The 14,655-nt window shown below is 41.6% G+C and overlaps 3 protein-coding genes across 6 annotated transcripts in view; 1 reads left to right on the top strand and 2 right to left on the bottom strand.

Moving 5' to 3' along the window:
- LOC115004999 (rho guanine nucleotide exchange factor 12-like) overlaps positions 1–4,870 on the top strand; it is a 35,216-nt gene extending 30,346 nt beyond the window's left edge. For both annotated transcript variants that reach the window (XM_029426768.1, XM_029426767.1), the window contains exons 34-37: positions 59–352; positions 433–642; positions 1,173–1,375; positions 2,306–4,870. In XM_029426768.1, coding sequence (XP_029282628.1) covers positions 59–352; positions 433–642; positions 1,173–1,375; positions 2,306–2,392 — 794 coding nt within the window. In that variant the 3' untranslated portion in view covers positions 2,393–4,870. The remainder of the gene's footprint in view (positions 1–58; positions 353–432; positions 643–1,172; positions 1,376–2,305) is intronic.
- Positions 4,871–5,175: 305 nt separating this feature from the next.
- LOC115005012 (transmembrane protein 136-like) lies at positions 5,176–12,301 on the bottom strand. 3 transcript variants are annotated; one of them, XM_029426785.1, is made up of 3 exons: positions 12,270–12,301; positions 8,406–8,600; positions 5,176–7,349 (listed from the first exon to the last, which is right to left on the bottom strand). In XM_029426785.1, exons 2-3 carry the CDS (start codon positions 8,593–8,595, stop codon positions 6,823–6,825), a joined length of 717 nt encoding a protein of 238 aa, XP_029282645.1. In that variant the 5' UTR covers positions 8,596–8,600; positions 12,270–12,301; the 3' UTR covers positions 5,176–6,822. The 3 variants fall into 3 exon arrangements, with proteins under 3 accessions (XP_029282645.1, XP_029282644.1, XP_029282642.1); XM_029426784.1 differs by lacking the exon at positions 12,270–12,301 and adding an exon at positions 11,487–11,629; XM_029426782.1 differs by lacking the exon at positions 12,270–12,301 and having other exon boundaries at positions 8,406–8,789.
- Positions 12,302–12,315: 14 nt separating this feature from the next.
- LOC115005011 (tripartite motif-containing protein 16-like) lies at positions 12,316–14,336 on the bottom strand. The gene is made up of 2 exons (XM_029426781.1): positions 14,303–14,336; positions 12,316–14,141 (listed from the first exon to the last, which is right to left on the bottom strand). The coding sequence occupies exon 2, from the start codon at positions 13,981–13,983 to the stop codon at positions 12,316–12,318; it is 1,668 nt and encodes a 555-aa protein (XP_029282641.1). The 5' UTR covers positions 13,984–14,141; positions 14,303–14,336.
- Between the last annotated feature and the right edge of the window lie 319 nt (positions 14,337–14,655).

Here is a 14,655-nt window from a genome sequence, read left to right as displayed (position 1 = left end):
CTACAGTTGAATTTACAAGTTTTTCTCCATCACCCTCTGAATCCAAATCTCATCCCAGATAAAGACGCCGCCTCTTCTCCAGACATTCAAGCTGCGCCGAGTATGAACCCGTTTGATGGCATGAAATCAGAAGACGAGGAAGAGGAGCTGACCGTGGCGGACGGACGTGAGGAGGAAGAGGAGGATGAAGAAGAGGTGGATGAAGCAGAACTGGAGGCGTTCCTGGACGGGCATCTTGCAGACGGACTTCCCTTCCTGCAGGACGAGTCGCATCAAGGCGTCGCCGCTGAAAACCAAGAGCCCAACGCATTCGGCGTACCCTCCTCCAAAGGCGAAGATGCTCTCAGGACGTGTAAGTGACGTATTAAAGGGACAGTTCACACAAATGATTTGTGAAAGATTCAGATAATAACACATTTCTCTGTGTCCTAGTGGCGATGCTGAAGCAGGCTCTTTTTAACCACATGGTGAGCAGAGAGGCAGACGAGGAGAAAGAGGAGAGCGAGCAGCTGAGCGCCTCTCTGCCCGGGAGCCCTGAGGGGCCCGCTGACAGCCGGGCGTCTCTAGGTTCACAGAGAGAAAACCTTCAGCTCCCTTCAGCACACACAGAGCTGTCCGAGACCCCTGAACGCAACGGTGACGGTGAGACGATCTTTGCCTCTTATACTGAAGGATTAAAGGAAGAGTTTAACATTCTGGGAATTACCTGGAAGTATCTGTACCAGGATCTGATCTGTCTGTGAAACTCCACCTCACAAAACAAAGGTTATCGAGCATTTTCATTTGTTGGCTCTAAATTGAGGAATGGTTTGCCACGAACACTCCCTCTTTAAATCTAAAGATGTTTGTTTGTAATTTAGATTTTATCCAGATATACGATGCTTTTATAAAAGTACTTATATTCTCTTATCTTATCTAACTCTTATCCAGTTTTAAGACACTTTATACATCCTTGTGCTTTTTGCACAATGAAGGAATCCTAACTGACGGTGGCAATAGTGGTGAAGACTACAACTCCCATGATGCCACGCTGCTGTACTTCCTGACTCCGTCTTTTGTTGTTGTTTTGATTGAGAGAAAATGAGCCAGAAAGTGAACAAGTGTGTTTCCCAAAATGTTGAACTATTTCATGGTTTTGTTTCTAATGAACAAAAACGTTTTCTTCCACTCAGGTGGTTTCGTGGTTCTGGATTTTGGTGGGGGCCCCGAGGAGAGCAGCACGGACGATGACGGGGGAGTCGGAGGGGACGTGGGGATCGACATGAGGAAGCTGCTCTCCTCCTCCTCGCAGGCAGCGGGCGGCGGCGGCCCCGACCTCAGCAGGCAGCTTATGACCCACATGCGCCTCCTACAGGCCGACCTGCAGTATCTGAAGGTACAGCGTCAGCTCCGTGTGCGCACGCGCAGTGATGTGGACAGTCACAGATGACACTTCACATTAGAAGCAGAGTTCTGCACGTAAAGGCACAACATTGTTCATCTTGATTTTGTGTTTCACTGGTTTCTGCTGTTTGCCAGAGTTGAATGCTGGGAAATTGAGAAAACAGAATTTATTGGGAATATTTATAAAAGTTTGGTCAGTGAAAAGATATTTAATAAAATAAAACAGAGGCAAACAAACGTGTAATAAAATAAAATAAGTAGCTAACATATTAAATAAAAAGACAAACATTTGTAATAAAATAAAATAAGCAGCTAACATATTAAATAAAGAGACAAACATTTGTAATATAATAAAATAAGCAGCTAACATATTAAATAAAGAGACAAACATTTGTAATATAATAAAATAAGCAGCTAACATATTAAATAAAAGAGACAAACATTTGTAATATAATAAAATAAGCAGCTAACATATTAAATAAAGAGACAAACATTTGTAATATATTAAAATAAGCAGCTAACATATTAAATAAAAGAGACAGACATTTGTAATAAAATAAAATAAGCAGCTAACATATTAAATAAAAGAGACAAACATTTGTAATATATTAAAATAAGCAGCTAACATATTAAATAAAAGAGACAGACATTTGTAATAAAATAAAATAAGCAGCTAACATATTAAATAAAGAGACAGACATTTGTAATAAAATAAAATAAGCAGCTAACATATTAAATAAAAGAGACAAACATTTGTAATAAAATAAAATAAGCAGCTAACATATTAAATAAAGAGACAAACACGTGTAATATAATACAATAAGTAAACAACCCTGGTAGAAACAGGTAGCAGCATTATACAGGTGCACTCGCAGTGTAAAGAATAATAATAATGTATTATGTTGTGATGATTTGTCTCCAGGAGGTGGAGGTGAAGTACAACGAGCTGCGACAGACACACAGTGACGCCGCTGCTGACTCGGATGAAAACATCGCCGTGTTTCACTGAGTTTCATCCATCAGTGGTTTTTACCTTCAGAGTGATTTCAGACGGGATTCACTGATGAGAGATTCTTCTGGATGTTTCTTCCACTATTGAACACGATGGAGGCTTAATGTCAGATCTCCCACTTCAGGCAGGTATCAGTGGAAGACATTATCCCCGTTATAAGAAAAGGTTTCACTATAAACTCAAAATCCTCCCGAGGAGAGACTCTGTGGAATTACCCGAGGACAATTCAGTAATATATCAGCAATAATCAACTGCATAACTTATCTTAAACACTGGAGAACGAGGCAAAGTGGAGTGTGTGAAGTCACACAGATGCACAGCAGAGACTTTAAGAAATGAAACGAGACGATGGATCAGGAATTGTCTTCAGGACTCACTGCTGTAAGATTGAAAGGTCTGCAATAAGAAAGACGACCTCTGCTGCACATATTCAGTCCAGCACGCCACGTAGTCCCACATGCTTAAAGATGGACTCCATGGTTCTGTAGCGGCGCTGAACACAAGTCTGCTCTCACCACACCGAGTATGTTTTTAAATTCAGCACCATTCACAGAGAAAGGCTGTAAAATCCATTCCTACCATTTCCAAGTGTGACTTTAGCCTAGCTTAGCATAAAGCTGGAGTTAAGGTGGAACAGCTGACTAGTTCACGAGTGAACGTATCTTCTTTGTTTTATTCCTTTATAAACACAAATGTAAAATTACACTTTGTTTTTTCATTCATTCAATCAATCTTTATTTATAAACAAAACAAAACAATAAAGACATTCTAACAGAAAAGAAGCGATAGCATTATAAAATAATAAAAGCCATTAAAACTTTCCAATAAGGGAAATATTTGATGGATAAAGTCGGATAATTAATGCAAAATAAAATATATTTATATTAATAAAAACATTGAATTTTGCAGTTACGGTAGATAATTTGAAAGATAAACACAAATAAAAATAGGATTTTCTGACTGGAACTTTTTATTTATTTGACAAACAACATCCAAACGCAGCAAAATGTCTTGTTGTCACAGTGAGGTTGCCAGGTTTGGTATTATTATTCTTGTGCAGAAACCAAATCCTGCAGAATAAAGCCATACTATAGTTCCAGTATGATTGAGTTTAAGAGGCGTTTGTAGGCGTAATGAACTTTGAACAGAGTCACGCTAGCTGTTTCCACCTACTTCCAGTCTTTGTGCTAAGCTAAGCTAACCGTATCTCTCTTCTCACCTCACTCTTGGAAAGAAAGCAAATAAGTATATTTCTCAGAACTGTTGGTTTGTTAGATGTTCCTTCAAGAGGCTTGTGTGTGTAAAGTCTAATGTCATGTCCAGGTGGATGAAGTGAACATCACTTATGTGGGGACACTACGACGGCGTATTCGGGCCATTGTAGGTAAAAAACAATTTACAAGAACAAATCATGAGGTTGATCCAACTTTGCAAAGTGAAGCGATGTGTTTTCTCTCTTCTCTTCCCTGGCTCCGTCATTGTTTTAATTTAAACATGTTTTTTTACCTACAATGGCCATAACATGCCGTCATAAGCCACAAATCTCCAACGAGAAATTGTCAAACTGTGCTGAGCTAAAGCCTTTCACAGTTCCAGTACTGTTTGTTTACTGTTTGTCTTCTTGCTTTGAATGTCTGAGCGAATAGTAAACACATGAAATACTGTTTAAGTCCCAGCTTTAAGATTTCCTATAGCACTTGAATGTAGCATAATATAGCAAACAAAGATCCCGATCACTTCCTGTTCATAATGACGAATCAAAGAATCAATAAACAATGCAGGAATATACATTTGGCATCATGCAGATTAAATACTTCTTTACTTCCTGTGTGTTTTATCAGGAGTGTTAACGCCTCACGTAGAAACGCAGAGCAAAGCCCTGAGTTGGTAAAACTACAAAGAAACTGCAGCTTTAAAAACAATTCTGCACATTTATTGTCTGATATTGTGTTAAAATACACGCGTTATAGACACAAGCCTTTCAGAGTGTGTGCACATGGGATTTATTGAATTGAACTTTATTGCAGGATTTGTTTTGCGTTTGTTTTCCACTTTTGTTGCTCATCAAACACTTTGTTCAGGAGGTTCTTCTCCAGGATCATTTCGGCTGCTCATGAAAGTCTTCTTCAGCTTGTAGCTCCGGCCTGTTGATCCTGATGTTCCTCATCAAACATCTTCAATTCACTGAAGATGTTTGATCATTGAAGACTCAAAGATTCTTTCGCCACAAGACTGCACAGATGACATTATTGCTTTTGATTTTTGGGACGAAATATACGTGAAAAAACAAACCTGAAAAGAATATATAGACAAAAAAACAGATTGTTATGGACTGTTTTCAACGTAAAGGAATATAATGTACAATTGTGACTGTATATCAAAGTGTGTTGTTTTTCTACACCATGCAATCATGAAATGTTTTAACACTTAAAAAGAGCATTAATGTGTTTTATAAATGTTCTATTCAAAATGTTCCATTTGACTTTTCTTAACTTGTTTGTTGAGAACACAAAGATTCTTTCAGCAGGAGATTTAAAGCTGTTGGTTTTGTGATGATGGGATCTTATTGATCTTAAAGCTTATTACTAATCAGCACTAAACATCAGTTCCTTTACAAGGTCTCTTAAAACAGCTTTGAGTTCAGCTTCCACTAAAAGTCTTATAGTATTAAAAGTCTTACATTTCATTGACAAAAGACAATTTTTCAAAAATGAAGTCATTTTTAAAAGTCAAGAAATCAACGTTTTAGAGAATTACTTCATTTTATAAAAGTGAGGTCATTTGTGTGTAACACGGTAACACAGTTAAAGACAAAAGTAATTCATGTCCCTGGAGTGTAATTGTGTGACACCATCAGCCATGTTTTTTGTTTACATTTGGCGTCGTGCTCCTGGAACAGCTGGAGGTCGGAAATTAGACATTTCAACTGGGAAATTACGACTTCCGACTTTGACTGAAACGCAGCATGAGTTTCTAGAACACACGGGGACTGTAGTTACTCAAAACTGTCATTTGTTGGGGACTATTTTCAGTGGTGGATTAATACACGTTTGGTGCTCGAGTGCAGACGTGTGTATATTTCTGTATATTTCTATGTTTTCTTGTTAAATACTGGATAGTTTTACCTCCTCGAGCCTATAAAAGTGAAGTTTAACAACACTTTGCTAAAGTGCTAACACGTCATATAGATGTAACTCTCGACGAGGTTGTGAGTTAGATTACAAACGTTTTTAAAAAGGTAACGAGCCAAAAAGAACCCGCAGCTCTCCTGAGTATTTACGGCAGAAATGTGGGATTGAATGAGTCGATAACTAAAACTGCGACATTCGGTTGATTCTATTATTTTAATACAAAATGTTTTTCCACAACAGCTTTATTTTGACATATAAATCTCACTGCTTTCAGAGAATTCAGTTTGTAACGAATGATTCTGTTGCAAAACATGTAAAATATGAGGTTCAGGAAGAAAGATTTACACATTTTCCTAAAGTAGATCCGGCGTGTTTACATTATGGCAGCGGCATCAACACAGACTTTAAAACCTTTTTATTAAATGTATAAAGAGATGTTTACCCACTGCACATCATACTTCCCTCTTAAGTTAAACAGTCTGCTTGTGGATTTAGGCCACAGATGAGAAAGCTTTATTTAAACTCTGCGTTGTTTCTTGTAAAACACAATGCACAATATTAAACGCTAAAGACTGGAGTAAAAGAAAACAGGAAATCAGTTTGATGCAATGATGCACAGGAGCATGAACGTGTCCCAGAAGAGAAACATTTGACGTCCTCCGCCATCGTGTGGTCGGACAGCTCTCCTGACTCTCGTCCTCTGATGAGTGAAATACGTTTTGTTTTATTATGCGGTGAACGCGGGCGCTGATAGCTATACGTTAACATGAACTAAAATGTTTAAACTTTTATTTCTATAAAGAAAAGAAAATAATGTAATCGGTTACATCGACGATCCTAGTTCAGGAGAAAAATCACAAGCGCAGTTTTCTGGTATGATCCAAAACAACACGTGTAGTTACAGCTGATCACCACAGGGGGCGCCAAAGAGACTCTTTTCACAGCATCGGTACGTGTAAGTATATCGGACCGTTCGAACATTTTGAGTTTTGATACTTTTTGCGTAACTTTCTCCGTTATCGTACATGCACGTCCTTCTTCATTGCGTCACCTGTCATCACGTCTAAGTTATTAATACAGATGTTACTTATTCTGTTGTTTGCTAATAAGAAGTGTTGTGTAGCCTCGCACGCCCTCGTACACTTTTCTTCATTATGACTGGTATACATTGTTTGATGGATTCTGAAAGTCTTATTTAAAAAGACTTTTGCAACTAAATGTTCTTTGATTTATTCCTCCAGTTTGAGACGTGAGCGACGGCACCACAGATCGTAACTTTGAGCTGAAGTCCTTCAGTCACTCCAGTTTTTGTGCGCTAACTTGGTTGAGCTTGTGATTCTCTCGCCACCTTTTATACTTGGCTCGACTCTTCTTGTAGCCAAACCGGGCTATGTCCACCATGAACACCCAGGCTAGTCCGTACATGGCCACGCCGCCGAGCTTCATTATCAGCGTGGTCCTGGGAGACGTGAGCTCGCAGTAAAACATGACCGTGCCGACCCCGACGCGCACGGTGGCGAACAGTACGATAAAAAGCAGGTCCACGGCGTCGCCCAGCAGGCTGTCGTACAGGCCCAGCTGCCGGAGGAACCAGCGGGTCTGCAGCAGGGGGTTGGTGATCTCGCTGCCGAAGATGACCCCGCAGGTCTCGCAGCCGGACACCCCCATGAGCAGAGCCAGCAGGATGCCCACGATGCTCGCGACGTGGTGCGCCAGCATGACGGGACCCTCGGTGTGGTAGAGCACGCACCAACACAAATCGAAGAAGAAGTAGCCGAGGCACACGGACAGGGAGGAAATCTGCAGCTCAGTGTTTTCTGTACCTGAGGGATGGATGAGAGGGTGAATGTGAAGACATGAAAACATCTTCGCCTATAAAATGTCACTTGAAGAGACCAACCTCAAAGAGACTTGATACTAAATTACCCAAAGTTTGTGTCATTTTGTGTCTCTTTGTGTCATTTTGTGTCTCTTTGTGGTCATTTTTTGTCTCTTTGTGGTCATTTTGTGTATCTTTGTGTCATTTTGTGTCTCTTTGTATCATTTTGTGTCTCTTTGTGGTCATTTTGTGTCTCTTTGTGTCATTTTGTGTCTCTTTGTGGTCATTTTGTGTCTCTTTGTGTCATTTTGTGTCTCTTTGTGGTCATTTTGTGTCTCTTTGTGTCATTTTGTGTCTCTTTGTGTCATTTTGTGTCTCTTTGTGTCATTTTGTGCCTCTTTGTGGTCATTTTGTGTCTCTTTGTGTCATTTTGTGTCTCTTTGTGGTCATTTTGTGTCTCTTTGTGTCATTTTGTGTCTCTTTGTGGTCATTTTGTGTCTCTTTGTGTCATTTTGTGTCTCTTTGTGGTCATTTTGTGTCTCTTTGTGTCATTTTGTGTCTCTTTGTGGTCATTTTGTGTCTCTTTGTGGTCATTTTGTGTCTCTTTGTAGTCATTTTGTGTCTCTGTGGTCATTTTGTGTCTCTTTGTGTCATTTTGTGTCTCTTTGTGGTCATTTTGTGTCTCTGTGGTCATTTTGTGTCTCTTTGTGGTCATTTTGTGTCTCTTTGTGGTCATTTTGTGTCTCTGTGGTCATTTTGTGTCTCTTTGTGTCATTTTGTGTCTCTTTGTGGTCATTTTGTGTCTCTTTGTGTCATTTTGTGTCTCTTGCCGAGTTTGACTCGAGAAACTTCAGAAGATACAGATACATTATTTTCAAGAGGTTGAAAGATTCGAGGCTTTTTAAGGATTTTGATTTGGAAATGAAAACATATGAGACACGTTATTGTTCCAAGCAGACCATTTGTATACATGTCGTAATAAATCTCAGGAGTGGATCTTCAGGAACCTTCAGCTCATGGTGGCATTTAAACAGTTTTTGTATCTGCATGTGAACTCTACCTGCATGTGTGAAGGGCCAGGGTCCGTCTATGAAGAGGACGTACGCAGTCAGCAGCACGATGACGACCCCGTGGGACAAAGTGACGAGCCGGCAGCTCCACTCGGGCCCCCGCCGAGTGAAGGTGCAGCAGAACAACAGGTAGAGACAGAACCAGCCAATCAGGCTGCAGGTCACCTCCAGCACCGGCATGGCTGCTGTAAGGGACAGTTTCAGCATCACATGTGGATCATAAAGTTCAGGTGGGTTTGTACATGTTGGAGACACTGCAGGTACAAACAAGTGGAAAATCCACATGAGAGTGTGTGTGTGTAACTGTGTGTGTAGATTTAAACTCTCCACAGCTACATTACATAACGCCTCATGTACATATTAAACACTTGTGATATAAACTGTGTTGATGTGAGTCATGAAGTGGGGAAGCTTCATGATATCTGTTAGTTACATGTTTGACCCTGTTCACCTGTAGTGTGTACAACATGTATGACTCTGTTCACCTGTAGTGTGTACAACATGTATGACTCTGTTCACCTGTAGTGTGTACAACATGTATGACTCTGTTCACCTGTAGTGTGTACAACATGTATGACTCTGTTCACCTGTAGTGTGTACAACATGTATGACCCTGTTCACCTGTAGTGTGTACAACATGTATGACTCTGTTCACCTGTAGTGTGTACAACATGTATGACTCTGTTCACCTGTAGTGTGTACAACATGTATGACCCTGTTCACCTGTAGTGTGTACAACATGTATGACTCTGTTCACCTGTAGTGTGTACAACATGTATGACCCTGTTCACCTGTAGTGTGTACAACATGTATGACTCTGTTCACCTGTAGTGTGTACAACATGTATGACTCTGTTCACCTGTAGTGTGTACAACATGTATGACTCTGTTCACCTGTAGTGTGTACAACATGTATGACCCTGTTCAACATGTTTGACCCTGTTCACCTGTAGTGTGTACAACATGTATGACTCTGTTCACCTGTAGTGTGTACAACATGTATGACCCTGTTCAACATGTTTGACCCTGTTCACCTGTAGTGTGTACAACATGTATGACTCTGTTCACCTGTAGTGTGTACAACATGTATGACTCTGTTCACCTGTAGTGTGTACAACATGTATGACTCTGTTCACCTGTAGTGTGTACAACATGTATGACCCTGTTCACCTGTAGTGTGTACAACATGTATGACCCTGTTCACCTGTAGTGTGTACAACATGTATGACTCTGTTCACCTGTAGTGTGTACAACATGTATGACTCTGTTCACCTGTAGTGTGTACAACATGTATGACCCTGTTCACCTGTAGTGTGTACAACATGTATGACTCTGTTCACCTGTAGTGTGTACAACATGTATGACTCTGTTCACCTGTAGTGTGTACAACATGTATGACTCTGTTCACCTGTAGTGTGTACAACATGTATGACCCTGTTCACCTGTAGTGTGTACAACATGTATGACTCTGTTCACCTGTAGTGTGTACAACATGTATGAGCCTGTTCACCTGTAGTGTGTACAACATGTATGACTCTGTTCACCTGTAGTGTGTACAACATGTATGACTCTGTTCACCTGTAGTGTGTACAACATGTATGACTCTGTTCACCTGTAGTGTGTACAACATGTATGACTCTGTTCACCTGTAGTGTGTACAACATGTATGACTCTGTTCACCTGTAGTGTGTACAACATGTATGACCCTGTTCACCTGTAGTGTGTACAACATGTATGACTCTGTTCACCTGTAGTGTGTACAACATGTATGACTCTGTTCACCTGTAGTGTGTACAACATGTATGACTCTGTTCACCTGTAGTGTGTACAACATGTATGACCCTGTTCACCTGTAGTGTGTACAACATGTATGACCCTGTTCACCTGTAGTGTGTACAACATGTATGACTCTGTTCACCTGTAGTGTGTACAACATGTATGACTCTGTTCACCTGTAGTGTGTACAACATGTATGACTCTGTTCACCTGTAGTGTGTACAACATGTATGACCCTGTTCAACATGTTTGACCCTGTTCACCTGTAGTGTGTACAACATGTATGACTCTGTTCACCTGTAGTGTGTACAACATGTATGACCCTGTTCAACATGTTTGACCCTGTTCACCTGTAGTGTGTACAACATGTATGACTCTGTTCACCTGTAGTGTGTACAACATGTATGACTCTGTTCACCTGTAGTGTGTACAACATGTATGACTCTGTTCACCTGTAGTGTGTACAACATGTATGACCCTGTTCACCTGTAGTGTGTACAACATGTATGACCCTGTTCACCTGTAGTGTGTACAACATGTATGACCCTGTTCACCTGTAGTGTGTACAACATGTATGACCCTGTTCACCTGTAGTGTGTACAACATGTATGACCCTGTTCACCTGTAGTGTGTACAACATGTATGACCCTGTTCACCTGTAGTGTGTACAACATGTATGACCCTGTTCACCTGTAGTGTGTACACATGTATGACTCTGTTCACCTGTAGTGTGTACAACATGTATGACCCTGTTCACCTGTAGTGTGTACAACATGTATGAATGTTACAATACATATCTTTAAAGGAGCTTTTCTCTAAAGGAGCTTTTTCTCACACTCTTCAGCAGAAGTCTCCACTTCAGCAGCACTTACATACACCAAACTTTCCACTTTCATTCCTCTCTATATTCTGAAGCTTTGTGCAGAGGGCTTTGTTCACATGTCACTCACAGCTCATGTTATACACGCTACACTCACTACATGCAGGAGATGCACAGAGTTCTGTGTGTTGACAGGATTTAGTGATTTATGGAGTGATACAAAGACAGATCCAGAATCTGTACAAACCTTTGACATGTGAACAACATGAAACACTTTGAACCTGCTTCATCCAGACTTCACTTTATAACTGGACATGTAGCAGATTACACACATTTAATGACATAATGCCTCATTTACATATTTAAACATCACATGTCAGAACACCTTTAACACAACATGTAATTGTGTTAATGTGAGTCATGAAGTGGGGAAGTGTCAGCTGATATGTGTGAGCTGTTTATTTGAGCCTGTTCACCTTCATGCAGGAGTTCATTAGAGCTCGTCTTCACTGAACACATGAATACTTGCTGCAGTGTGTCGATGTGTTTCACAGAAGAAGTACTGCAGTATCTGGAAGGTGGAGCTCAATATTAAAGAGTGCAGAAGTTATTGGATGCAGATTGTCATTAAAATAAGAAGCAGCAGGTGGAGCCAGACACACACACACAGACTGACAGACAGTTCAACAGTCACTGCTCCTACTGTAGAAGCAGGTCAGTGAACGCACCTTGATCCCTCTGTGTCAGGGGTAGCCAACGCGGTGCCTGCGGGCACTTGGTCGCCCGCAGGCACTACGTGAGTCGCCCGCAGAGCATGTTCTAAAAATAGCACTAGTCCCCATGGAGCTCCGTCTAAAAATTGTATTTAATTATTTTGCTGTTTAATAAAAAATCAATAACACTTTAATTATTCTTTATTTTAAAATGACAATATTGAATATAGAATTTAAATCACACGTTTACATTCATTTTAAAGGAAGAAGTCTTTTTAGTCTTAACATGTTTAATACAAACCCCACCCAGGATGAGGGTCATGTTCAACTTCACTGTTAACATTACAAGAACATTGTGTTCAAAGTAAATGTGATCTGTGATCAACATTCACAGGAAACTATCTGCTCACACTTCATCCTGGTGTCACACAAACCTCCTGCACTTATATTGGGATTATTATTCAGGTTCATTGTACAGCTGATCATCTGGAATATAATATGAAACATAGAACATGTCACTTAGTCCGGGGGGGTTAGTTTACTCACTGAGAGAAGAAGACTCCCTGAAGGAGAACCAGAGATTTACTTCTGTCTACTTGAGTTTACAGAACTCAGCAGTGGATCCAGGAGGATAATATAAATAAACTCCAGCGTAGAGCGGCTGAGAGAATGTGTGGTGGACTCTGTGCAGGAGAGTCATGGTGTCAGAGACGCTGTAGAAGGACAGAACACCTGCTCTGTGGTCCAGGTACACTCCGAGTCTGGAGGACGGACGACCTGAGACGGGAGTGTGGACATTGTTGTGATAAAATGTGTAACTGTTATTGTTACAATATAACGCCCAGGATTTATCATTACATCCAAATGCACATTCATCACCCCCCCCTGCTCTGCTGATGTTCTTGTATGCGACTGCTACATAAACTCCCCCCCCGCTCCGCTCCACCTCCCAGTAACTACGTCCAGTCAGACTCTCTCTACTCAGCACCTGAAGACACCATCCAGTGAATCTGTCTGTGTGATGAGAATAAGACTGTTGTTGACTCATTGCTGTCACTTTTCTGCCCCCCACAGATAATAACAGCAGTGTGTGTGCTGTGTTTGGATCCAGTGTGATGTCACGTGAATACTTTAAGAATCCAGCTCTGGTCTTGGGCTCTGCTGACAGTGAAACATCCACTTCAGTCCCAGTCTGTGAGATGTTTGTCCACTTCTCTCTCAGAACGTCCTGGAGTTCATCTGTGACTTGTGACACAGCCGCTGTCACTTCCTCAAAGTATCTGAGAGGGATGTTGATGCTGGAGGAGAGTGTAGACTCACTGAGTGGGGACAGTGAGGGGTAGTTGTGTAGAAACTGGTTGTGGTCCTCTGTGTGTGCGAGCTGCTTCAGATCAGCGTCTTTCCTCTTCAGCTCAGTGATCTCCTGCTCCAGCTTCTCCTGAAGCTCTTTGACTCGACTCACTTCACTTTCCTGCTGCGATCTGAGCTGCTGCTTCACATCAGAGCTTCTTTTCTGCATGAGACGGATCAGCTGAGTGAACATCTTCTCACTGTCCTCCACTGCTCTGTCAGCAGAGCGATTGATGACCTCCACCTTCTGCTGAAGCAGCTTCACATCTTTCTCTCCGTCCTGGATTCTCTGCTGGATGTTTAGTCGACTCCCCTCGAGCTCTCTCTGCCTCTCAGTCCTTTCTGCTGCAGCTGAGACTGTGTCGTGGCCTTTATGTTCCTCCACAGAGCAGAGATAACAGATACACTGCTGATCAGTACGGCAGAACATCTTCATCACCTCATCGTGACGAGAGCACATGTTCTCCTGGAGCTTCTGGGAGGGCTCCACCAGCTTGTGTTTCTTTAATGGAGCCGCATCATAATGAGGCTGGAGGTGTTTCTCACAGTAAGAGGCCACACACTGCACACAGGACTTGAAGGCTTTCAGTTTTCTCCCAGTGCAGACATCACATCCCACATCTTCAGGTCCAGCATAGCAGTGATCAGCAGGAGCAGCTTGGAGTCCAGTCTTCTTCAGCTCCTCCACTACAGCTGCTAACATGGTGCTCTTCAGCAGGACAGGCCTCGGTGTGAAGGTCTGCCTGCACTGAGGGCAGCTGTGGCTTCTCTTCTCGTCCTCTCCATCCCAGAAGCTTTGAATACAGTTCTTGCAGTAGCTGTGTCCACAGGGAGTCGTCACCGGATCCTTCAGTAGATCCAGACAGATGGAACAACACAAGGTTTCCAGCTGAACTCCTTTCTGCGCCATTTCTCCTTCACTGCCAGCGACTGTGTGAGTCTCACTTCCTGAGAAGTGAAACTAGTTTGAGCTGCGATCTCAAAGCATGTGTGTGTGCAGCGAGTGGAGCCTGTCAGCTGTGTGTGTGCAGCGCCATGTTGGTTAGACCCATCCACACAGCTGTAGATCTGCAGGGGAGGGACCAGGAAGTGTATGAGCAGGGGGGGGGGGGGGGGGGGGGGGGGGGGGTTATAACAAGCTCCACCACATTACAGGAAGAGTAGGGGGGGGGGGGGGAGAGCAGGGTGTGACAGATACTGTGTGTTCAACATGTTTCACAAACACTCACTTCAGCTTCAGGAAACTTCTTACAGTCAGTTTAGACTTCAGCTGTAAAAACAAATGAGTCGTCCTGTAGTGAAGTACAAATACTACAGTAATACTTCAGTACAAGTACAAATACTACAGTAATACTTCAGTACAAGTACAAATACTACAGTAATACTTCAGTACAAGTACAAATACTACAGTAATACTTCAGTACAAGTACTACAGTAATACTTCAGTACAAGTACAAATACTACAGTAATACTTCAGTACAAGTACAAATACTACAGTAATACTTCAGTACAGTACAAATACTACAGTAATACTTCAGTACAGTACAAATACTACAGTAATACTTCAGTACAAGTACAAATA

This window comes from Cottoperca gobio, unplaced genomic scaffold (assembly GCF_900634415.1).
Source record: "Cottoperca gobio unplaced genomic scaffold, fCotGob3.1 fCotGob3_237arrow_ctg1, whole genome shotgun sequence".
NCBI lineage: Eukaryota > Metazoa > Chordata > Actinopteri > Perciformes > Bovichtidae > Cottoperca > Cottoperca gobio.
Note: the sequence above shows the minus strand (reverse complement) of the source record. Positions and strands in the feature narration are given on the sequence as shown.